The 22,993-nt window shown below is 55.2% G+C and overlaps 2 protein-coding genes across 15 annotated transcripts in view; one reads left to right on the forward strand and one right to left on the reverse strand.

Annotated features, from left to right (window-relative positions):
• Positions 1–22,993, forward strand: part of Iqsec1 (IQ motif and Sec7 domain ArfGEF 1) — a 297,078-nt gene that overhangs the window by 199,086 nt on the left and 74,999 nt on the right. Inside the window, exon 1 of one of the 13 annotated variants that reach the window (XM_047534526.1) lies at positions 18,976–19,228. The exons of the other annotated variants lie outside the window; for them this stretch is intronic. The gene's annotated coding sequence lies outside the window, so the exon portion shown is untranslated. Of the gene's footprint in view, positions 1–18,975; positions 19,229–22,993 lie in introns of those variants that run through there. 13 annotated transcript variants of the gene reach the window in all.
• On the reverse strand, positions 8,972–20,839 carry LOC124970946 (basic salivary proline-rich protein 3-like). 2 transcript variants are annotated; one of them, XM_047534544.1, is made up of 4 exons: positions 17,703–20,839; positions 14,479–14,642; positions 13,665–13,793; positions 8,972–9,053 (listed from the first exon to the last, which is right to left on the reverse strand). In XM_047534544.1, exon 1 carries the CDS (start codon positions 20,140–20,142, stop codon positions 19,021–19,023), a length of 1,122 nt encoding a protein of 373 aa, XP_047390500.1. In that variant the 5' UTR covers positions 20,143–20,839; the 3' UTR covers positions 8,972–9,053; positions 13,665–13,793; positions 14,479–14,642; positions 17,703–19,020. The 2 variants fall into 2 exon arrangements, with proteins under 2 accessions (XP_047390500.1, XP_047390499.1); XM_047534543.1 differs by lacking the exons at positions 8,972–9,053; positions 13,665–13,793; positions 14,479–14,642 and adding exons at positions 16,221–16,593; positions 16,726–17,407.

Genomic DNA, 22,993 nt, shown 5'->3' on the forward strand with positions numbered 1-22,993 from the left:
TTGAGGATGTTCGCAGTGCCCCGGGGGAGGTGGGACGAGGAAAGAGGAAGTTAACACACAGGGCGGTCAGCCCCGGGGGGCAATGCCCAGAGCAGGGACATCAGACTCCTCAAGCAAAGGTCTTCTCCGAGGGCTTCCTGGAGGCGGCGGCCGCTGAGTTCCATTTCGATGACAATGGAGGACATGGTCTGGGGAACGCAAATTGATGGAGCGGAAACCCTGAGGTCAAGTTCAGGATCCCACACAGTGGAGCCAACCGGGCCGGGCTCCGTTCTTGGAGTTTCTGACTTGAGTCCAAAATCAGGAGCCGGGTTTGCGCCGTGTCCGGAGCGAGCTCACATGATGGTGAAAGATGACCCAGTAGCTGGGGCGGAGCTCAGTGCAGGCAGGAAAATCCTGGGTTCCATCCCCAGCAGTCAAAAGAGAAAAGAAATGAAGAAAAGAAAAGGAAAAGACTCAGACGTGGTGGCCCACCCTTGTAATCCCAGTGACTCGGGAGGCTGAGGCAGGAGGATTGCAAGGTGGAGGCCAGCCTCAGCCACTTAGCAAGATCCTAAGCAACTCAGCGAGACTCTGTCTCTCAATAAAATAAAAAAAGGGCTGGGGAGGTGGCTCAGTGGTTAAGCACCCCTGGGTTCCATCCCTGGGACCAAAAAAACATTTGGAATTTGCACCACGTATAGTCAGTCCTATTCAGATTTTTTAAAAAGGAAAAGAAAAGAAAAAGCAAAAAGAAAGATAGCCTCAGCTATAGCTGTGAAGAAAGAATGGGCACTTAGTGAGCACCTACTGCATGCCTGGCACTCTCTGGCTGTGGTTTCATTCCCACTAAGCTCGCCACAGCCTCGGGAGGCTCCTGGACCCACTCTGCAGGGAATGAGCCGTGGACGCTTCTGGATTCAGGGTTGGAGCACTTGTGTCTGTGCGTCAATGAGACGTCATGTCCCCCACACTCTCAAACTGGGGGCTCCCACTGCGCGGGCTCCGCCGCCCGTGTTGAGGACCTGCAGGAAAGTCACGGTCGCCCAAACACGGGCGTGTCCAGACGCCTCCCCTGCCGGGGGTCCGGCCGCACCGAGAGCAGAACCAAGCAGTCAACCCGAAACCAAAACCCGGTGCGGGCCACGTAGCAGGTCCCGTCACAGCCGGGGGCCGGGGAGGTGGGAAGCCCAGAGTCCCCAGGGAGCCGTGGCTAGGACAGCCACCTGCTCACGAGCAGCCACAGGGAGCCAGCGGGGTCCTGGGCTCTGAGCCCCGAGTGTCCCAGCCTCGAGCAGTCCAGTGGGAAGAGGTGGGCCCGGGTCAGGGCCCTGCAGGCCTCCGGGTCGCTGGGAGTCCCCGGGCAGGGAGCTCCTGCTACTTGCTGGGACCTCTTTTTCTTGTCTGCAGAGTCACGAGAACGTGCCCCACGATCAGGGCTGAGCGATCTCCTATGTGGGCGTGGCCAGCGGCCAGGCCGGGCACCACTTAATAAATGTCCCTGGTCGCCACCCCGAAAGTGAAAGAAACGGTCTCAGTTGGAACTCAGGCTCTTCAAAACGATCGTTGAAGCTGGGCGTGGTGACCACATGCCTGTGATCCCAGGGGTGAGCCACCTCCTCCCCAGCCCTTTTAATTTTCTATTTAGAGACAGGGTCTCGCTGAGTGGCTGAGGCTGGCCTCCAACGTGCGATCCTCCTGCCTCAGCCTCCCCAGGTGCTGGGATGACAGGCGTGCGCCCCTGCGCCTGGCGCCCCTTGTTCTTAATCCACTCTCAGCCTACGTTCCGTTGTTGATAAGTAGATAAGGATGTCCGTGTCCTGGGCGGGGACACAGACACACGCCGGGCATGCATGGTAATCGTCGCGCCTCCTGGGTTCTTCCCGGAGCGATCTTGGCAGGAGAACGTGAGGGTTGAAGATCCCCGGCCCCTGTGGCCACGGGGAGGGGGGGCACTTCCCAGGGAACTTCCGGGGGAAGTGGTCAAAGGGAGGTGACCGGCCACCTGGCTGGGGGCCAGGGTGGGGCCTGGGCGGGGTGGGGAAGCGGCCACACCTCACTTCCGCTTTCAGCCCTAGAAGCCCCCTGACCGCAGGCCTCCCTGCTGATATCGCACCCTGTCTGAGGTCATCCCGGACACACCCCCCAGGACAAAGGACCTGAGGCAGTTAGATGCCGGGGCCTTGATCTCAGGGTCACTAACGCGGAGAGTTCGGAATGGGCTGCTGCATCCCGGGGCGGGCAATGCACAAGGGCAGCCCGGCCTCGGATCGACGTTTGCAGATGGCTCCCTGGTCGGCGGCAGGATTCCTTCTTCGTGTGGTGGACCTGGGGGTCTCGGCCTCGGCCTCCTGGGGCGGGGAGACCTTCAGATCCTAAGGCGGTCAGGTCCAGGGCCCGCCGCGCCCTGAACAAACTGTGCGACCTGAGGCGAGGCACTTCACACCTCTGGGCCTCAGCTGCCTCATCTGGAAAATGGGTCCATTATCACCACCACCCCCTCAGGCGGAGGTGAGCGAGGCTGGCCTAACACCCGGCCCTCAGCACGGGACTCGTAGGCCTGTCCCGTGCTGGCCGGCCAGGCAGACATCTCCTGTGGGGACCGACTGCCCTTCCTGCCCTGGAGCCGCATCCATAAGTCACCCGAGCGCCGACTGGGTGCTGAGCACTGGCCAAAGGCTTGAGGACATCGATGGTAGACCTCCTTCCTCCTGGTGCTGGCATTGGGGGCTCAGGGGGCAGAAAAGACACAAGGACACAACGTCGTAGCAGGGGGAAGTGACACAGGCCGCACCCGCCTGTCATCCCAGCAACTGGGGAGGCTGAGGCAGGAGGACCACAAGGTGGAGGCCAGCCTCAGCCACTGAGCAAGGCCCTAAGCAACTCAGTGAGACCCTGTCTCTAAATAAAACATAAAAATGGCTGGGGATGTGACTCAGTGGTTAAGCACCCCTGGGTTCAGTCCCTGGGGGGCAGAGAGGACGAGGAGAACATGAGACACAGTGACATGGGAAAATGGGAATTTTCTTTTCTGCGCTTCTAGAGTTGGAACCCAGAGCCCCGTGTGTGCTAGGCAAGCCCTCTACCTCTGAGCCGCACCCCCAGCCCGTTTCCTTTTGAATCTTCTTTTTGTTCTGCTTTTGAGATGCTGCCTCCATGTTTTCCCCAAGCTGGCCTCCAGCTTCTGGGCTTCAGCGATCCTCCTGCCTCAGCCTCCCGACTCGCCGGGACTACAGGTGCGCACCGCTGTGCCCTGTAACATGTTTTTTACGGGGGTGAGTGTCAGGCTCTGACCTATGTCCAGGGATGGTCCCAACCCCGACCCACGGACTCCTCACCCCAAATCCTATCAAGCAGGAACAGCCACCTATCTTGTAGCCAGGGACACTTCGGCCACCAAGTGACATGCCCACCATCCTCGCCAGCCAGGAAGGGCAGCATCGGCACGGGGACCCAGAACGGAGCTTTCCTTCGGGTTTGGGAGGGTGGTCCCACGATGTGGGAAGAGAGCCCCGTGTCCCCCGCCCCTGCCGACGCCGCTGGCCCCAGAGCCAGTGCCACCCCCGCCCTGTCACCTGGAAGGTGAAATGCACCGGGCCAGTTGCAGAGCCGGCTCCCCTGGCCCGTCTGGGTGCCCCATGTCGTCAAAGGTGGCCTCTTGGCGGACAGCTCGCCGGGGGCCGCGATGGCCTCGCGTGTACCAGGGCCAGGTTTCCAAGAGCACGCGGTCCCGGCCACACGCTCCGGCAGCCTCTGCCGGCTCCCACCGCCGCAGGGCCGGCGGCCAAGGAGCTCACCAGCCAGGGTGACCTCGGGCGCGTCTGCTGCCTCTTGGTCCGTTTCCTCATCTGCAGGACGCGGAGGCAGAGGGCCCCAGAGGAGGCTGGGCCATTTTATCCTGCAAGTCCCTCAGAGCCCCCATCCTTGTGGTGGGATGTGACGTGGAGCTTCCCTGGTCCTGTGTCCATATGTGAACAGGAGAGTTCCGTCCCCTTCATTCCACTGTCTTTCCCACTCCCATCCCCCTCCCTGCCCCTCAGTCCCCTTTGTCTCATCCAATGGACTTCTATTCCCCACCCCCTTTATTGGGGGTCAGCATCCACACATCAGAGAGAACATTCAGTCTTTGATTTGGGGGAACTGGCTTATCTCACTTAGCATCAGAGTCTCCAGTTCCATTAATTTACCAGGAAATACCATAGTTCCATTCTTCTTTAAGGCTGAGTAATATTCCATTGTGTAGATATACCGCAATTTCTTTATCCATTCATCTGTTGAAGAGCATTTAGGTTGGTTCCACAATCTAACTATTGTGAATGCAGCTGTTGTATTGATGTGGCTGCGTCACTGTCGTGTGGTGATTTTAAGTCCTCTGGGTATCAACCGAGGAGTGGGATAGCTGGGTCAAATGGTGGGTCCATTCCAAGTTTTCTGAGGCATCTCCATCCTCGTTTCCAGAGTGACCGCACCAATCTGCAACCCCCCCAGCCATGGATGAGTGTGCCTTTTCCCCACTTCCTCGCCAACACCTGTTGTTACTTGTCTTCTTGGTAATTGCCCTTCTGACTGGAGTGAGGTGGAATCTCAGTGTAGTTTGGATTTGCATTTCTCTGATTGCTAGAGATGCAGAACATCTTCTCAAATATTTGTTGACCAATCATATTTCTTCTGTGAAGGGTTCAGTTCCTTAGCCCATTTATGGACGGGGTTCTTTGTTCTTTTGGTGTTTAGTTTTCTGAGTTCTTTACATATCCTGGAGATTATTGCCGGATTTGAGATGCAGGTGGCAAAGATTTCCTCCCACTCTGTAGGCTCTCTCTTCACGTCCGTGAAGAAGCTTCAGAGTCTTCATTAGGCTCTCAGAAGTGCTGAACTGGCTGATCTTGGGTCACCCTGGGTGAACACGTGCGCGCGTGCGTGTTATAGCTAGTTTTGCCGCGTAACAAACTATCCAATGTCGTTTTACTGTTTTGGGTTTTTAATTTTTTAATTTTTATTTTTTGTAGCAAGGTTCATTTGTGATTTTGCATGAAGGTGTGGGTTTAAAGATCCGGGCCTTCCATCTGACCTTCCAGAAGGGCCAGCCGGGCTGGGAGGTCTAACATGGCTCCGCTCATCTCTGCCAGTGGATGGCGACTGTGTGTTGGGCACGTTGGACGCCAAAACTCTTGGGACTGAGGGATCTCTGAGGTACTGGGGTTTACAGAGCCAGTACCAATGCTGCTCAGAAGAACCAGGTCCTGGGACCCGGCCCCAGCTGCCAGCAGGAGGAGAATGTCCACAGGTCAGAGCTGAGGGAGCCCATGCCGGCTATAGAGAGGAAGGGTCAGACCAGGCGCAGGGGGACCTGGCGCAGGACAGTGTCCATAAGGAGAAGTGCGTGTCGCTCCTGGGTTGATTGGGGTTGAGGGGTCCGATCCCCGGCTGGGTTTGGAGTTTGTTTGGTTTTGGTTTGTGGTTTGCAGTGCTGGGGTGGAACCCAGGGCCTCGGTGTTCCAGGCAAGCACTCTGCCACCGAGCTGCGTCCTGGGATTTTGAATCAAGAATTTTTTTTTTTTTTTTGGCACCAGGGATTGAACCCAGGGGTGCTTAACCCCTGAGCCACATCCCCAGCCCTTTTTATATTTTGTTTAGAGACAGGGTCTGGCTGAGTTGCTCAGGGCCTGGCTAAGTGGCTGAGGCTGGCCTCCACCTTGCGATCCTCCTGCCTCAGCCTCCCAAGCCATAGGGATGACAGGCGTGTGCCACCGTGTCCCGCATAACTGAAGGATTTTAAATGTTCATTTCGGGATGTGGGGCTGTTCGTCAATGTTGGCCATGATGGTGGCATTGGTTTGGCCCAAAGCTGTGAAGGCAACGAGTCTCTCTTCTCCCTTGTCCCTGGAATTAAATTCGCACATCTCAATCTCTCCCCATCACCCACCACCTCCAGGGGCCCAGCCGCGGCCATCCGTCTTCCAGACGTGACAATCTGAGGGCGTGTCCCAAGAGTGAAGGTGGAACCGGCAAGTGGCGCAGCTGTCACTACCGCTGCGGTCTGTTAACCGCGGAAAGTCAGGTGACCCCGGGCACAGGAAATGGCCGGCCTCTGCCGAGAGGCCCACGTCTGAGCACCAAGCACAGGAAGCTGTGGCCGTGTGCTCTCAACCACTGGTGTGTTTCACACGGGTTCCGCTGAACTCTGGTGTCACCCGGTGGGGGAGGGGAATGGCTGCTAAAGCCATCGCGCATGAAGCCAGAAGTCAGTCCGCTCAGATTCCCCTCAAAGGGGCAAATCCCGGAGCCAGACCAGAGGAGGGAGGAGACACTTGTCCAGGCCCTGCAGCCTGTGCGGTGACAAAGGGGCCCTCAGACCCCAGCTGGGGATGGAGGTGGCCCTGAAAGTGCCAGTAAGCCTCTGCGGCTCAAGCTGCCCAGGAAGCTGCCACCAGCCATAGGGGGCTATTTCTTTTCTTTTCTTTTTGGCCCCAGGGATTGAACCCAGGGGTGCTTCACCCCTGAGCCACCTCCCCAGCCCTTTTCTATCTTATTTAGAGACAGGGTCTCGCTGAGTTGCTGAGGCTGGCCTCCACCTTGCAATCCTCCTGCCTCAGCCTCCCGAGCAGCTGGGCTGGCAGGCGTGGAAGTTGGCATTTGATCCTCAGGAATTGCAAGCGACTAGACACCCAGGCCCCCCACGCAGCCCTCTCCCACGCACGCGAGGCTTAGTATCCCCGGCTGAAAACCTAGGAGATGACAGCGAGCCACGAAGAGCCCACTGACGAGGGATCTGAAGTCGATGAATCTTACTTATGGCGGCAGCGTCTGTTTGGGCTTGGAAGATGCGAATGTGTGAAGCGTCCTATCTGTTGGGTCTGCCAGCCGCCTTGGGTGTCCATATGGAAGGCGGAATCCTCGGGAGGGATTCGGGGACTCTCCGCTTGGGAATCCCCGAGGCTGCAGGAGTTGGAAGGTTCTCAGAGGCAGCAGGGCCTGCGGCCGGGAGGGGATCTCCACCTGGCTGGCACTGTGGCTGGACCCCTCCGGGATATTGCACCCCCTGCCCGGCCCCTGCTCCCCACAGCCCTCCGCCCACCCAGGCCCCAGCCCCCTCCCTCCCGCCTGCTCCTGCTGACGCCCCTCTGAGCTGTTCCCCAGGGTGGCCCTGCACGTACCCTCTGCTCGGGGCTCTAGTCTGTTTTGCGTTGCTGTAACTACATACCCGAGGCTGGAGACTTTATCAAGGAAAAAGGTCTGCCAGGCAACGGGTGGCACACACCTGGAGTCCCAGCAATAAGGGAGGCTGAGGCAGGGGGATCACAAGTTCGAGGCCAACCTCAGCAATTTAGGAGGACCCCGTTTCAAAATAACCGTAAAAAGGGCTGGGGGTGTAGCTCGGTGGTTGAGCGCCCCCTGGGTTCCCCACCACAGCTGGGAAACATTTGCCGCAAGATTCTGGTAATGGGAAAGTCCAAGCAGCACGGTGTCAACGTCTGGTGACCCCCCTCCTCCCGCCCCTGGCTGCCCACAGGTGAGCTGAGAGGCCCGAGCATGGGGTGGACTTGCTTTCGCACCGTGAACTCTCGGGAACTGACTGGTCCCGCAAGAACTGCTGTAACCCTTTTGGAGGTGGTGCCCCCGTGATCTAATCCCCCCTTCTCTCTCTAATCTAGGGTCACTCTGTCACTGAGCTACACCCCAGCCTCTTCATTGTTTAACATAGGGTCTTATTAAGTTGCAGAGGCTGGCCTCCACCTTGTGATCCTCCTGCCTCAGCCTCCCCAGTTGCTGGGATGACAGGCATGCGCCACCACACCTGGCTCCACCATCTCTCAAAGCCTCCACCATCCCTTAGGGACCCACCACCTCTCGATACTGTTACCCTGGGGATCAAGCGGACAGAACGCGAATCTCTGGGGACCCACCCACATCCAGACCATAGCATGACTTTCTCGGTCTGTGGTCTCCAGTGTCCAAAAGCTGTGGGGACGGAGTTTGATTTCCTTACATCTGGAGTGGAGGACAGAGATGAGTCTGGAGTCCAGGATGCCGGGTCCCATTGGAGGCTGGGACCTGGACGGAGATGAGGGGAGTCTACACCCACTTCTCCTGCTGCAGGAACCTCCCCGTAACCCCAGCTGCACCCCAGCAGCAGAGAGAGGGATTCTTGTGTGTGCGTTTCATGGCCGAGTCTCCCTGCACATAGTAGGTGCTCAGTGAACACTTCGTTGGGTGAATGAATGGATGCATGACTGTAAGAGCACCCCACACCGTGCCCTCTGACCTCTCTCTGGCTGGCTCTTCTCTTTGGACTCCAGCAAACTTGTTTTGGGGGGGTGCCCCCCAGGGACTTTGGTTTTTCTCCTTTCGATGTCCATGGATTTATTCTCATTATATACAGTTTTCATTATGTGTGACTTCTTTTTTATATACATATTTTTTTTTTAGTTGTAGGTGGTCACAATACCTTTATTTTATTTTTATGTAGTGCTGAGGATGGAACCCAGGGCCTCTCGCTTGCTAGGTGAGCACGCTTCCACTGAACCACAATCCCAACCCCTACGTGCGACTTCTTTAAATGTTACAAGAAGCTGGGTACAGGGGCGCACACCTGTCATCCCAGCAGCTTGGGAGGCTGAGGCAGGAGGATGGCAAGGTGGAGGCCAGCCTCAGAACTTAGCAAGGTGCTAAGCAACTCAGCGAGACCCTGTCTCTAAATAAAATATAAAAAGGGCTGGGGAGGTGGCTCAGTGGTTAAGCACCCCTGGGTTCAATCCTGGTACCAGAAAAAAAAAAAAAAAGAAGAAGAAGAACAACAAGAACATAAAAAAAAAAGAGTTGCAAGTATAATTTAATGAAAACAAATTTCTCCCGTGTTTCATCATTTGTAACATTTCGCCAAATTTTTCTCTTAAAAACATTTTGTTTTCTCTTAGAACTATTTGAGAGGTCACTACGAGCATGCAGAGGGTTGACTTTTACCCCGAAAAACCACTTGCACATATTTCCTAAGGTGAAGTTCAGGCGGGCGCTGGTGGGGGAAGCTCCGGCGGAACCCTGGCTGCCCTGTGTGAGGTCCTGGTTCCACCCCCAGCCTGTAAAAATAGATCAACAGAAAATGCACCATAACAGCCTCCAAAACCACCATGGCCAATAACCATGGAAAATCAGCATGTGCACAAAACCCAGATCTAATATGCAACCTGTATTTTGCCAGTGTCCCAATCATGTCCTTTCTGTCCAATTGTTGGCCCGATCTAAGATCTTTCACTGCATTTAATCATCATATGTTTATAATTTTATTTTTTTAATTTTTATTTTTTTATGTGGCGCTGGGGATCAAACCCAGTGCCTCACGTGTGCTAGGCAAGTGCCCCACCACTGAGCCCCAACCCCAGCTCCATCCTGTTTTTGTTAAATCTTTTTTCGGGTATAGTTCACACACTACAAAATTCACTCAACAGTTACTGGTATGTTTAGAGAGTTGTGTTTCCATCACTGTGATTTTATTTTATTTTATTTCATTTTTGGCACTGGGGATTGAAGCCAGGGGTGCTTAACCACTGGGCCACGCCCCCAGTCCTTTTTATATTTTATTTAGAGACAGGGTCTCGTTGAGTAACTGAGGTCATCAGTAAGTTGCTGAGGCTGGCCTCCACCTTGCGGTCCTCCTGCCTCAGCCTCCTGAGTCTCTAGGATTACACTACTGTGCCCAACACAATTTTATTTTAAATTGTTACCATGACCCTACAAAGAAGGTTTATGCCTGTTTCACTCATTCCTTTGTCCAATCCTTCGTCCCTACAACCACAGATTGTGTGTGTGTGTGTGTGTGTGTGTGTGTGTGTTTTACTGGGGACTGAACCTGGGGTGCTTCACCACTGAGCTACCTCCCCAGCCCTTTTGAGTTTGAGACAGGCTCTTGCTGAGTTGCCTAGTCTGACCGTGAACTTGCTGAATCTGCCTTGAACTTGTCAGCGTCCCATGGTGCTTGGCTGAACCTTTCGTCTCTACAGATATGGCTCTCTGAGCATTTCGTACGAATGGAACCACGCAGCCCTGTGTGTCTGCTCCCTTCCTTCTAGCATGAGGGTTTCCGGGTCAGCCATGATGGAGCATCGTATAGATAGACTTTTCGTGCTCCTGTTGATAGGCGTACGGATCACTTCCATTTGGGGGCTCCTATGAATAGTACTGCTGTTGATATTTGCAAATAAGATTTTGCGTGGATGTATGTTTTCATTTCTCTTGGGTAGGTCCCTAGGAGAAGAGTTACTACTGGGTCACATGGTAACTCTGTTTATTTTTTTTAATTTTTATTTTTTTTGTTACTAGGAATTGAACCCGGGGATGCTTCACCACTGACCCACATCCCCAACCCTTTTTATTTTTTATTTAGAGACAGGGTCTCCCTGAGTTGCTTAGCCTCCTGCTAAATTGCAGAGGCCGGCCTCAACCTTGCAATCCTCCTGCCTCAGCCTCCTGAGCCGCTGGGCTGACAGACGTGTGCCCCTGTGGCCCGGCTTGTGTTTAATTTTTTAAGAAAGAGCCCAAGTGTTTTCCAAAGTAACTGGCCCTTCTTCCATTCCCTCCAGTAGGATTTGAGGGGTCCAGTGTCTCCAAATTCTCTCCAACATTTGTTACTGTCTGTCTTTGAGTCTAGCCGTCTCCGAGGGTATGAAAGGGCGTCTTGTCATGGTTTTGATTTGCATTTCCTCGATGGCCGTGTGCTTCCTGGACTTTCACGAAAAGCCTCTTCAGAACGTTCGCCCATTTTTAAATCGCCTGATCTCCTTGTTGAGCCGGAAGGGTTCTTCGTGTACTATAAATACGAGCCCTTGTATCAGACGGGAAGGTCGAGGCCCAGATGGGGAGGGTGAGGAACCGACTTCTCCCTGGGGAAGTGGAGGGGCCACCCCTCTCAGAGGGTCGTGGAGAACGGGATCGTGTGGGTGCCTGCCTGGCAAGGGGGGTACCCAGTGTCCGCCACCGTCCCTCCGTGAAGGCCTCACCTCCAGAGCGTCCCTCTCCGCAGCAGAGCGGCTCCAGGCCCTTTGTTAATCCCGCTGCTTGTCTGTTCCCTGGGCGCGGCTCTGAGGCAAGCGCCATCCCTGTCTGCAGGCCCCTTCTGGCCAGGAGACCCGAGCCATCAGCCGATGATCACAGAACGGTGGCAGATGTGATTTTGATCATTAATAGCTAACATTTATAGACATCCTACTCTTGCCTGGCCCTGTGCTTGGCACTGTCTCGGATACAGAGGAGACTGCGGGAGCCAAGAAGATGACACCTAGAGGAGGTGACATTTTGGGAACTGGATTGAAAGGATGGGTTTAGACTTCAGCGAAGAAAGAAACACAAAAACTTAGCCAGGGGCTGTGAGGCACGCCTGTCATCCCAGTGACTCGGGAGGCTGAGGCAGGAGGATCGCAAGGTGGAGGCCAACCTCAGCCACTGAGCGAGGCCCTGAGCAACTCAGGGAGACCCTGTCTCTAAATAAAATACAAAAAGGACTGGGGATGAGGGCACCCCTGGGTTCAGTACTCTCTCCTAAAACGTGACAGTGCTAGGAATTTTTACCCATTGATGGATAAAAATGGTGTCTCATCGTTTTGCCTGATCTTTCTAAGTTAGGTTGTACGTTTTTTTGTATCTTTACACACCTTTTGTATTTCTTCTTCTTTGAAGTAATTAATGAATTGGACTTTGTAAATTTTGAAGTGTGATTTTCTCCTTGATTTGGAAGAACCCTTTTGCAGATGGAGGAAACCAAGGAACTAGAATAGCAAATGCCCTGTGGCAGAAAATGGCAGTGGTGTGCTCCAAGGGGCTGGGCTGAACGTGACCTGGGGAGAAGAAGCTGGAGATGGAGCTGGCAGGGAGGCAGAAGCCAGTTCTGACTGTCGGGCTGAAGACACTGGACTTTAGCTCACTTAGAGCTATGTGGAAGAATCTTAAGCAAAGAAGGGACATGATTGAATCTGTATTTTTGAAAATTGCTCTAAGCTGGGCGTGATGACTCATTCCTGTCATCCCAGTGTCTGCAGAGGCCAAGGCAGGAGGATCGCAAGTTGGAGGCCAGCCTCAGCCACTGAGCGAGGCCCTGAGCAACTCAGCGAGACCCTGTCTCTAAATAACATATAAAAAGGGCTGAGCGTGTGACTCAGTGGGTAAGCACCCCTGGGTTTAATCCCTGGAGCCAAAAAGAAAAAAGAAAAGGAAAGAAAGAAAGAAAAAGAAAGAAAGAAAGAAAGAAAGAAAGAAAGAAAGAAAGAGAAGCTTCCTTTGAATAATGAATATAGGGTAGGACTAGATGAAAATTAAGGATGAAAGTGCAGAATCTTAAATGTCTCACCGGAGTGACTCCTTGGCTTGTTGGGCAGTAGGGAGCCACTGAAGGTTCTGGTTGAAAGGAGAGGCAGGGCCACGGAGAGCTTCCTGTGATACTTCCTGTTCTACTGTCAGCTGTGGCACGGAGGCAGAGGTAGGGCTGACGCCAAGGCTACTCCCTCGGTGGGGTGAGTGGTTTCGTTTCCCGGCTTGAGGCTCTGCCCCCACGAACGGCTCAGCCCCGTGTGGCTGTGCAGTGTTGTGTCATCTGTCCTTGTACCACGGGACTGACCTCCAACCCAGAGAGGAAATATGAACCAAGACTTTCCATGCAGGGCACTTGAAGTGGGAGAAGGAAGAAGGAACAGCACATCAGTGAACTGGCAAAGAGCCGGTCATGGTGGCGCGTGCCTGTCATTCCACTCTAGGGAGGCTGAGGCAGGAGGATCGCAAGGTGGAGGCCAGCCTCAGTCATTTAGTGAGGCCCTCAGCAACTCCATGAGACCCTGTCTCTATAAAATATAAAAAAGGGCTGGGAACGTGGCTCAGGGGTTGAGCACCCCTGGGCCCCCTCCCCCAAAAAAAGGTCATGCAAAGCCATAGACCCTCAACTCTACTCCACAAGTCTGAGGATGGGGAGCCACCCCTACGCCCCAGTGGCCGTTCCACACCCAGTCAGCTTTTCCAGCCAGGGCATGGCATCAAAGCCACAGGAACCTTGACATTGGCCTTATCTTTTTCTTCCCATCATCCACTTGGTAGAGGGGACCTTGAGGCTCAAAAGGGACACTCTCCTTCTGAGGTCACACAAGGAATTATCTCAGGCTTGTGTCAGAGCAGGCTCTAGAAATCAGGGCTTCCAGCTCCCCATTCAGGATCAGAAAGTACTATTTTTCCAACATAATTTTTTAAGAGCAGAATATGAACTGGCTGCAAAGGTGAACACCTTTCATCCCAGCAGCTTGGGAGGCTGAGGCAGGAGGATTGTGAGTTCAAGGCCAACCTCAGCAGCTTATGGAGACGCTAAGGAATTCCATGGGACCCTGTCTCTAAGTAAAATATAAAAAATTCAGTGGTTAAGTGCCCCTGGGTTCAGTCTCTGGTACAAAAACATAAAGTAAAATAAAATGAAAGCAGCAATATGTGCATACGATACAAAAATACTTAAATGGAAGCTTCCAGCAAAAAGCCAGTTTCCTCCCTGCCCCATTTCCCAATTATTCTTCCCCTACCCCAGGGTACTACTGTACCAGTGATTTTTTACATCCTTCCCAGAGACAATATATGCAAGTACCAGCACATATTATATTTCCCTTATTTTTTATATAAAAATATAGGTTTAATCTCTGTACGACATCTGGCTTTTCTTCACTTACCAAAACATCTTGGAGATAGCCTCTCGCCAGTCCATGCAGGGACACCATGTTCTTTTTGGTAGTCTCGTCTGCCATAATTATGGATGTGTCATAATTATAGTCTGTTCAATGAGGCCCCTCATCAGCAAGCTTGAGGGAATAAGAAAGGCTTCATTGAATTTTATCCACTTTAAAAACATTTATAAGTGCTCCCCTACTTACAATATGTATTCGTCAGCCTTCTGTTACTGTAACAAATACCTGAGACAATCAACTTATAAAGAGAAAAGGTTCGTTTTGGCTTACGCATTTTAGTCCATGGTCGGTTGACCCCATTGCTTTGGGCCCGTGGCGAGGCAGCTCACCTTGGTGAGAAGTGTGTGTTGGAGTGAAGCTGCTCACTTCCTGGGCGAGCAGGAAGCAGGAGGAGCCATGTTCCCAGAGAGGCCCTTGAGTGCACACCCTCAATGACCCGGAGACCTCCCACTAAGCCCCGCCTCTTAAAGGTCCACTAAGCCCCGCCTCTTAAAGGTCCACTAAGCCCCGCCTCTTAAAGGTCCACTAAGCCCCGCCTCTTAAAGGTCCACTAAGCCCCGCCTCTTAAAGGTTCCACCACCACCCCATTTACGCCAAGCTGGGGACCAACCCTTCAACACAGGAGTCTGGAGACTCTAAACTGGGGTCTGGGGTTGTGGCTCAGTGGTAGAGCACTTGTCTAGCTTGTGTGAGGCACTGGGTTTGATTCTCAGCACTGCATATAAATAAAGGTCCATCAACAAACAACTAAAAAATGTTAAAAAAAAAAAAAAGATCTAAACCGTAGCAACAGGATTACCTGTCAATCAATGTACCATAAACTGAACACACGCAGCGGACCTTCTGAGTAGCCACACAGCGCACTGCGGGACAGGAGGTTTCTTCTTGTACTCTGGGACTGTCTGGGAGCTGTGGGTCACTGCCGCCACCCAGGAACTCAGAGGAGCATCAGACTGTATAACACTAGCCCAGGAAAAGGTCAAAATTCAAAGTAAGGCTTCTGCCAGGGTTTGGCCCCACACACCTATAATCCCAGCAATCCAGGAGGCTGAGGCAGGAGGATGGCAAGGTAAAGGCCGGTCTCCGCAACTTAGCGAGATCTATCTGGGGATGTAGCCCAGTGGTCGAGCAGCCCTGGGTTCAATGCCCAGCCTTGTAAAAACAGCAGCAGCAAAATGAGACTTCTACCGAATGCACCATCATACATAAAGCAAAGGCAAGACAACCCCAAGTCACACCATCCTCGGCTGGGGACCATCTGTACTTGACTCTGTGAAAGACACAGATGTGCAAAGAGAAAATTAGATTGGCCCCTGAGCCTCTGCCTACGGGACCCTGTGGCCTTGGTAAAAAATCAGTTAACACAGAAAAGTATAAAATGAAAAGTCAAAGCTTTTTATACAACCATGCCACCCCTCTGCCGTCCAGAAGGTAACCATGGATGACTGCGTTGATCTATCTCTGACCTTTCAGGGGGAAAAAATTAGGAAACAGCCCACAATGTAGAAAACATCTTTTTTATTGTTTATTTATTTTTTGGTCCCAGGGATTGAACCCAGGGTCACTTAACTGCTGAGCCACATCCCCAGCCCTTTTTAGATTTTATTTTCAGACAAGATCTCACTGAGTTGCTTAGGGCCTCACTAAGCTGGCCTCTAACTTGCGATCCTCCTGCCTCAGCCTCCTGAGTCCCTGGGATGGCAGACGTGCACCGCCACGCTCTTTGACATCAAGCTGTGTCCAGTGTCCTTGTATTTTAGGTCCACATGTTGTGATAGCTTTAGTAACTTTGACAGATCATCCTTCCTAGAAGGTGATGCCTTCTCGGATCTTTTTTTCTTTCTTTCTTGAGTCGAGAGTAGAATCCAGGGCTTCATACACAACTACATGGCCCTAACAAGATTTTTTGACGTTGCCCTTCTCCTCCCACCTTCAAAAGCAAAAATAGTCTCAGACCAGTTCATTTTTCCCCCCAATTTGGTAGATTAAAAAGTGGCAAGCAAGCTGAGCACAGTGCCATACCCCTGTCATCCCTGCTACTCGGGGAGGCTGAGGCAGGAGGATCACAAGTTAGAGGCCAGCCTCAGCCACTTAGCCACTTAGCCAACTCAGCGAGACCCTGTCTCTAAATAAAATATAAAAAGGGCTGGGGATGTGGCTCAGTGGTTCAGCATCCCTGGGTTCAATCCCAAGTCAAAAAAAAAAAAAAAAAAAAGATAAAGCTTCCCCAGGAGATTGTTTTAAATTATGAAAATGATAAGCATTTAATCTTCCCTTAAGTGCTGTGTTTGAAAACATCTTGTTAAGTTCAGCGTGGTGCCACGGGCCTGTAACCCCAGAAACTCAAGAAACTTGAGGCAAGCCTCAGCAACTTAGACCCTGTCTCAAAATAAAATTAAATAAGGAAATAAAGGGTTGGGGATGCAGCTCACTGATTCAGCACTTGCTTGGCATGCAGGAAACCCTGGGTTCCATCCCCAGCCTTGCGGAGAAAGAAAAAGAAAAAAAAGGGCACACAATTTGCAATTTGTATTTCTTTAATGTGCATTTAATTACAAGCAAGATTGAAGACCTTCAGGAGCCGCGCGTCCCGATCCTGTGCTGTGCTTTCTAATGGGCTACTCATCTTTCTGCTATCGATTTGAAAGAGCTCTTTATGTATTAGGGAAATTAACTTCTGTCTCATTTTCCTCAGTTAACTTCTGTCATAGGGGCTGCTGGTGTTTTTTCTCTTTCTTTTTTTCTTTTTTCCGGTGTACCATTTTTTAGCCTTGTTTACGGTATTTTTGTTCCATTAACATAGTTTTAATTTTTATAGAGTTAAATGTATTAACGTTTGCTGTCTTGGCTTCTGGGAATGACAATATTTATTCAGCAGATTTCCCCAATCTTCCACACATTATCACAGTCGATGCTGGCGGGATTCAAAAGGAGGTCGGGTGGGAAACTTTATCAGTTCAATCTGTTGAGGGCAGGCTTGCAGAGGTGGTAGGACTGGCCCAGGTCACATAGATCCCCAAATTCCAGCTATGCTTACTTCCCTCACCTGCTTTCCAACCACCGATAACAAAAAGATCCGGTGCCGTGTGCAGTGGTACATGCCTGTCATCTCAGCAGCTTGGGAGGCTGAGGCAGGAGGATGGAAAGTTGGAGGCCAGCCTCAGCCACTTAGTGAGGTCTTAAGCAACTCAGTGAGACCCTGTCTCTAAATAAAATAGAAAAAGGGCTGGGGAGGTGGCTCATTGACTGAGCATCTGTGGGTTCATTCTCCAGGGGGAAAAAAAATTTTAAAATATGGCTTCTCCAGGAGATCATTTTTAGTCATGAGAACCATAAGCATTTTATCTTCCCTTAAGTGCTGTGTTTAAAAATATTTTTAAAGCTAACTGTTCTAGCACAGACCTGGAATCCCAGCAGCTTAGGAGCCTGAGACAGGAGAATTGCAAGTTCAAGGCCAGCTTAGTGAGACCCTGTCTCAAGACAAAAAATAAAAAGGGCCGGGGATGTAGCTCAGTGGAAGAGCACTTGCCTCGCATGCGTGAGGCCCTCGGTTCAAGTCCCACTACTACTAAAAGCAAAACAAAACGAAAAAGAATCTTTAAATTATTCAGGCAAACTTGCATGCACCTGTCATCCCAGCAGCTCGGGAGGCTGAGGCAGGAGGATCCCAAGTTGGAGGCCAGCCTCAGCCACTTAGAAAGGCACTAAGCAACTCAGTGAGACCCTGTCTGTAAATAAAAAATAAAAAGGGCTGGGGATGTGGCTCGGTGTTGAAGCACCCCTGGGTTCCATCCTAGTAGCACAAAACAAACAAAAAACCTTTAAATTAAAAAATTAATTTCTAATTCTTAAAAAACTCCAACAATATGGGGCTTGGGGCGGGGTGGGGGACTCAGGGCTGGAGGAACTCAGGCCTTGCCTTCCAAGCCCAGTCACAGATGTCACAGGAGGGAGGGATGTCTTGCCAGGAGGGAGGGAAGACCCGCCCCAGCAACTGGACTATTGAGTATTTGTTGCCAGTACCTTGTATAGTCTAGGAAAACCTGAGGTGCTCAATAAATGCCGCCTGGTTGGAAGGAGGACCATCAGGCACTGCACTTGGACTCTGCAGCCTCACAGGGCTGCATTGAAATCCCAGCGTGGCAGCCCTGGGAATGCAGGCAGGACTTTCTCTCCTCAACGTGTCCTTGTCCGTAAACCTGGAAGGATAGTTTCTATCGCAAGTAAATGACATAATCCTTCGAAAGTGCTGGACAAAGTGCCCACCTCTCACTCCTATCTGTCCCCTCACGGATCCACTGCCCACTCCCACCTGGCCTCCTCCCTGTCTCCCAAAAGCCCAGAGAAGGGAAGCGCCTTGCCCAAGGTCACACAGCGCAGCGTAGCCAGCCCCGGGTCTGTCTCCTCATGACATCACTGGCCAGCCTGGACCACGGCCGCCGCATCCCTCTGGCCTCCTGTCTCGCCGCTTCTGGGCACCAGGGGGCGCTGCCTAAGCACAGCCTGCGCCGCTGACGCCCTTGCTCCAACCTGGTCGCGGGCTCCCCGCTGCTGAGGGACACGCTGCTGCTTTTTGGTCTCGTGTTCTAGGCGATCTGGACCCGCCGGGCACCGCACAATCCCACCCTGGTTTTTCCTTAGGGACTCCCCTCCGGGCGCCCCTGGCCCTTTCCTGCCCCTTCCAGGCCCAGCCTCTCTCGTCTAGGCGACTTCTTTCTCATCCGTAGGGACCCTCTCTGACTGTGCCCATTCTCTGTGACAGCTGCCCGGCCACTGAGGGCCATGCCCAGCGTTCCGTTATCGCTGAGTCAAGTCTGCTGCGGGATGATGGGTGCATCCCACCCCAAACCCAGGAGCGCGTGTCCTGCAGCAGAGGCGGAGGGGCGTGGTGCCGGGGTGGACGCGAGCGGGTTTGGCGCGCTGTGCGACTCTGGGTCAGTGGCTTGCCCTCTCTGAGCCTCAGTCTTCTCATCAGTGAACTGGAGAGGGCCGCCGAAGCGGGGGCACAGTGGCATTGGTGCAGTTCTCCTTGGGAGGGGCCGAGGGACTTAGCGTGAGGCTGCGTTTGCCGGGTGTTTATTTGGAGATCTTGGGGAGCGTGGCGGCAGTGCTGGGGCACCCCGGGTCGCGTGCTCCGCTCCTGGACTCTGCGGACCCCGCTTCCCAGGCTCATTCGCTGCAGCGGCCCCACCGACCCGTGCGCCCTCAGCCTGCCCAGGCTCGGGTGACGTCGGCGGCTGGGGCGGCACCCGTCCTCCCCGCCTCCCCAACACACGCGCGCGCACACACACCTTCCGAAGGGGGAAACTGAGGCCAGGCGCGGACCTGCCACCCGCCAAGGTCACAGCGCGCGCTGCGCGGGCCGCAGGACAGCCGGGCGCGGGGAGGCCGCCGGGGCCGGGCGCTGGGGTCCGGCGCGGGCTCCTGGGCGCACCCGGCCCCCCACCCCCCGCGCCTGGCCGGCCGACGCGCTGGGGCCGCGCCCGCCGCGGGGACGGGGACGGGGACGGGTACTGCGCGCGCTCGGCGGCTGCAGGCGGACCCGTGAGGTAGGAGGCGGGCAGGCGGGGGACGCGCGGCCGCGGCCGGTGCGGTGCCCGGGCCCCGGGTGGGGGTCGCCGGGGACTGCGACGTGGGGAGCCCCCCGGGAGGTCTGGGGGCTGCCCTGCCCCGGGGGCCGCAGCTCGGCGGGCGCGCAGGCGGCTCTCGGGAGCCCAGGCAGCGGGTGCGGGGATCGCGGCTCGGGAGGAGGTTCCGAGGCCGCAGTGGCGGTGACAGCACCTCGGTTGCGGCCCGGTGGGCCCGGGGCTGCGGGCGACCCCGCGGGCGGAGGGCGCGCCGAGGCCGATCCCTTTGCGCTGGGGCTCTGCGGGTGTCGCGCTCCGGGCCGGAGGACGCAGCAGGGCCGGGCTCCGCGGCTCTGCGGACCGCTCGTCCCGAAACCTCGCTGTCGCTGTGGGAGCGATGGTGGAGGACGCGGGGCGGCGGGTACCCCACCGTGGCGTCCATGCCGCTGGCCGCTTCCCCGAGGGGCCGGGGGACCGCGGTCCCAGCCCCAGGGTCGCCGCGCTCGCTCCCTCCCCCTCCCCCACCCCGCGCTCCTGCCTCCTCGCGGAGAAGTCGGGCCATTGCTCCCGGGTCCGGAGCCCGAGGCTGGGTTGGAGGTGGAAGCATCCCAGGAATTCGCTGGGGGCCCGAAGGACGCGCCCAGCAGCGGGGAGAAGCTTAGCCTGGTCCAGGGACTTGAGCCAAAGGGGCCGGATCTGAAACTGGCCCTGCCCCTGACCTCTCCTGTGACCTCAGGCAGCCCCTCTCTTGCTGCCACGTGGGGAAGGGACCCGTTCTTAGTCCTGGGCAGGGTGGGGGATCCTGGTCGGGGCAGTAGGTTTAGGGGACCCAACTTGGGGACCAGAGCTGTCACAGAATCTCTGGACCCAGTCCCGTGTGGAGCAGGAAACCCCATCCCACCTGTGCCCCGAGGACAGGACCCTCCTAGACCAGAGGTCTAGTGTCAGGGACCTTCCACAGCTGACCAGAGTGGGCTGCCCCCTGCCAGTCCCGGGAAACCCCTCTCATCTTCCTGCCAGGCGGTTGTCACTGTAAGTGGCTAGGCTGTCCACCTCCCAGCTGATCTGTTCCTGGAGCAAACGGAGCAGAAAGATGACAGTGGGTGTCCCCTCCCTCCCCCTGGTCCTGGCCAAGCCAGAGGCTCCCAAGGACAGAAGCCGGGGCTCTGCGGTCGGCTCTGAGCATGCTCCACGGTTTGGCGAGGTGAAGCTGTGGTCTGGGTTTGGGGGCAGACCTGGGCAGCCCCCTTCGAGGGCCTCTGGATGGAGGGGACCCAGCAGTGGACTTCTGATCAACTTCCCCTGCCCCAGCCCTGTCCCCAGCTCCTCACCCCGGCTGGCAGGTGGCCACGCACTTCAGAGCCCAGCAGCCACCTGCAGGGAGAGAGGACAGAGAGCCCGGGACCCCCACGGAAAGACCCGAGGAGGTGGCTCAGTGGCCACATACCCACAGCCCAGCTGTTGAGAATCGGTGCCAGAGGAGCGAGCGTCCTGGAGCCCAGAAACTAGCAGGAGAGACCCGAGAGCATGTCCAAGGTCACCCAGCAGGTGCAGGGTTGGGGGCCTGTCCCCCATTCTGCAGCACCCCCTGAGAAGCGGCACCCCACCGAGGCCCTGAAGCCGAGGGCCCAGGCCGGAGCCCGGAGCTCCCCTCCGCAGGGGACCCTGGCTCCCGCACAACTGGCAAACATGAAATAATCTCCTGTCTCATGACTGGACTTGACACTCGTCTCCAAGCTCTTAAAGGGCCCGTGGCAGCCAACCAGGCCAGCCCCATGGCTACTGTCCCCACGACAACACCTTTGATTTCCATTACGCCCCTGTCCCCCTGGTCCAGAGCCGAGTACCAAGGCCCCAGCAGAAGAACCGGGACCCTCGGGGACCTGGGCGCTCCTCCACACCCATGATCTAATATCCGATGGGACGAGGGGACACGGCTAAGCCTCTGAGCCTTCCTAGCCCCCAAGCATGTGGCCAGTTTTTGGTTCTGGCCGTAGGCTGGGGTCTGGAAGCTGGAGCTGGGTCCTCACCGGTCAGGGGGGGCGAGTTGACCTCTGGTGGGAAGGTTGACCAGATGTCTGATCCCTCCGTCCTGATCCCTCATAATCAGGGCTGGAGTGTGGGGTTGCCTGTTCCCTGCACGAGGCGCTTCTTGCCTGGATGGATGAGACCGGGGAAAGGGCACCCCGTCAGTGAGGCCCGTGTGACCTGGGGTCCCACAGGCCAGCGCGGCTCAGAGTTGGCGATCATTACTGCTGGGCAGCGTTTCTGGGTACAGCATTCTCTGGGGACCCTGCCTCCCCACGAGAGCACCTGGCTTGTCTTCCTTGGCCCCTGCAGGAACAAATGTCCCCAGCCCTGTCACCTGGCAAACTCTTCTGTCCATTCTTCATCACCTTCACCCATGTCTCTTCTTTTTGGAAGTTCGCTTTATTTATTTATTTATTTATTTATACCAGGGATTGAACCCAGGGGTGCTGTATATCCCCAGCCCCTTTTAATTTTTTTTTAAATTTTATTTCTTTCTTTGGATTGTTGGTAGCAGGGATTGAACCCAGAGCTGCTTAACCACGGAGCCACGCCCCCAGTCCTTTTATATATTTTATTTAGAGACAGGGTCTCGCTGAGTTGCTGAGGCTGGCCTCCACCTTGCGATCCTCCTCCCTCAGCCTCCTCAGCTGCTAGAATGACAGGCGTGCACCGCCGTGCCCAAAGTTGGCTTTGAGTAGCCACGTCTGCCCCTGGGGTCCTGTTCTCACTGAGCAAGAGAGCTGTGTGCAGGGGCCGGCTTGAGACCCCTGGCGAGCCACCGGCCTTCCAGAATCTCCACCCTCCAGGCTACCAAGGCAAAGGGAAGAGCGATCAGCACGCAGCCTGTTGGAAGAAGCGCGTGTCCGATTTCCCGACCCACCCAGGCTGCCGCTGAATCCCAGCCGCACGTTTCTTAAGCACCTACTGAGCCCGACCGGGTCGCCGGGGCCCTCACATATACCATCCCGCTTCACCTGCCAAACCCAAGCTCATCCATTAGCTCGCAGAATGGTTCATACTAAAGACACAGCGCCAGCCTCACCGGCCGGCAGGAACCATGAAGAACGCCGCCTCCGCTCACCTGCCACCGTGGATGGTCCCTTCAGCTGCTGGACGGCTCTGCAGCCCCAGCGCCCTGTCACTGTGTGCCCCGACTCCCCCAGGGGGGCCGTTACTCCAGGAGGGGCGCTTACCGTCAGGTGCACCCAGGGTCCAGCTGACGCGCACAGATCCCGGGTGCTCAGCGCGGGTGAGGCTGGCCCTGGGATGCGGCCCCCTCTGTACATGGAGACCCACTGTCCCTTCCTGTCACCATCCCGCCCCCACGCCCAACTCCTGGAGGGTGGGATGGTGGCCCAGGCGCCACCCGGTCACTTGTGCCAGGGACCCATCTAAGTTTAGGCGGAACTTGAATCCAAACAAGAAAAAGAGCGTGTCCCCTCTCACTGCAGACGGGCGGGGTGACAGGATTCCGGAACAGGGGGACTCTCGATGCCCCTCGAGTGCCAGGACCCCAGGGCCGATCTTTCCGTAGCGTTTTGCATATTTTTACAGCCTCTGAGGCCGCGGTGGAACGCCAGGCAACTGGTCGGTAGAAATGCTAAGCGCAGGGCGTTTGCACAGAGCTGAGCGCCGCAGGCCGTGGGGAACATTCCAGGCCGTCACTCACCCCATGTCGAGCCGGGCCAGACGTGGGGCCTATCCAGGGGCGCAGGG

This window comes from Sciurus carolinensis, chromosome 19 (assembly GCF_902686445.1).
Source record: "Sciurus carolinensis chromosome 19, mSciCar1.2, whole genome shotgun sequence".
NCBI classification, from domain to species: domain Eukaryota; kingdom Metazoa; phylum Chordata; class Mammalia; order Rodentia; family Sciuridae; genus Sciurus; species Sciurus carolinensis.

Bases quoted from the DNA above. Each gene is read 5' to 3' on its own strand.
- LOC124970946 (XM_047534544.1), bottom strand. From the start codon at position 20,142: ATGGGGTTTCCTGCTCCACACGGGACTGGGTCCAGAGATTCTGTGACA.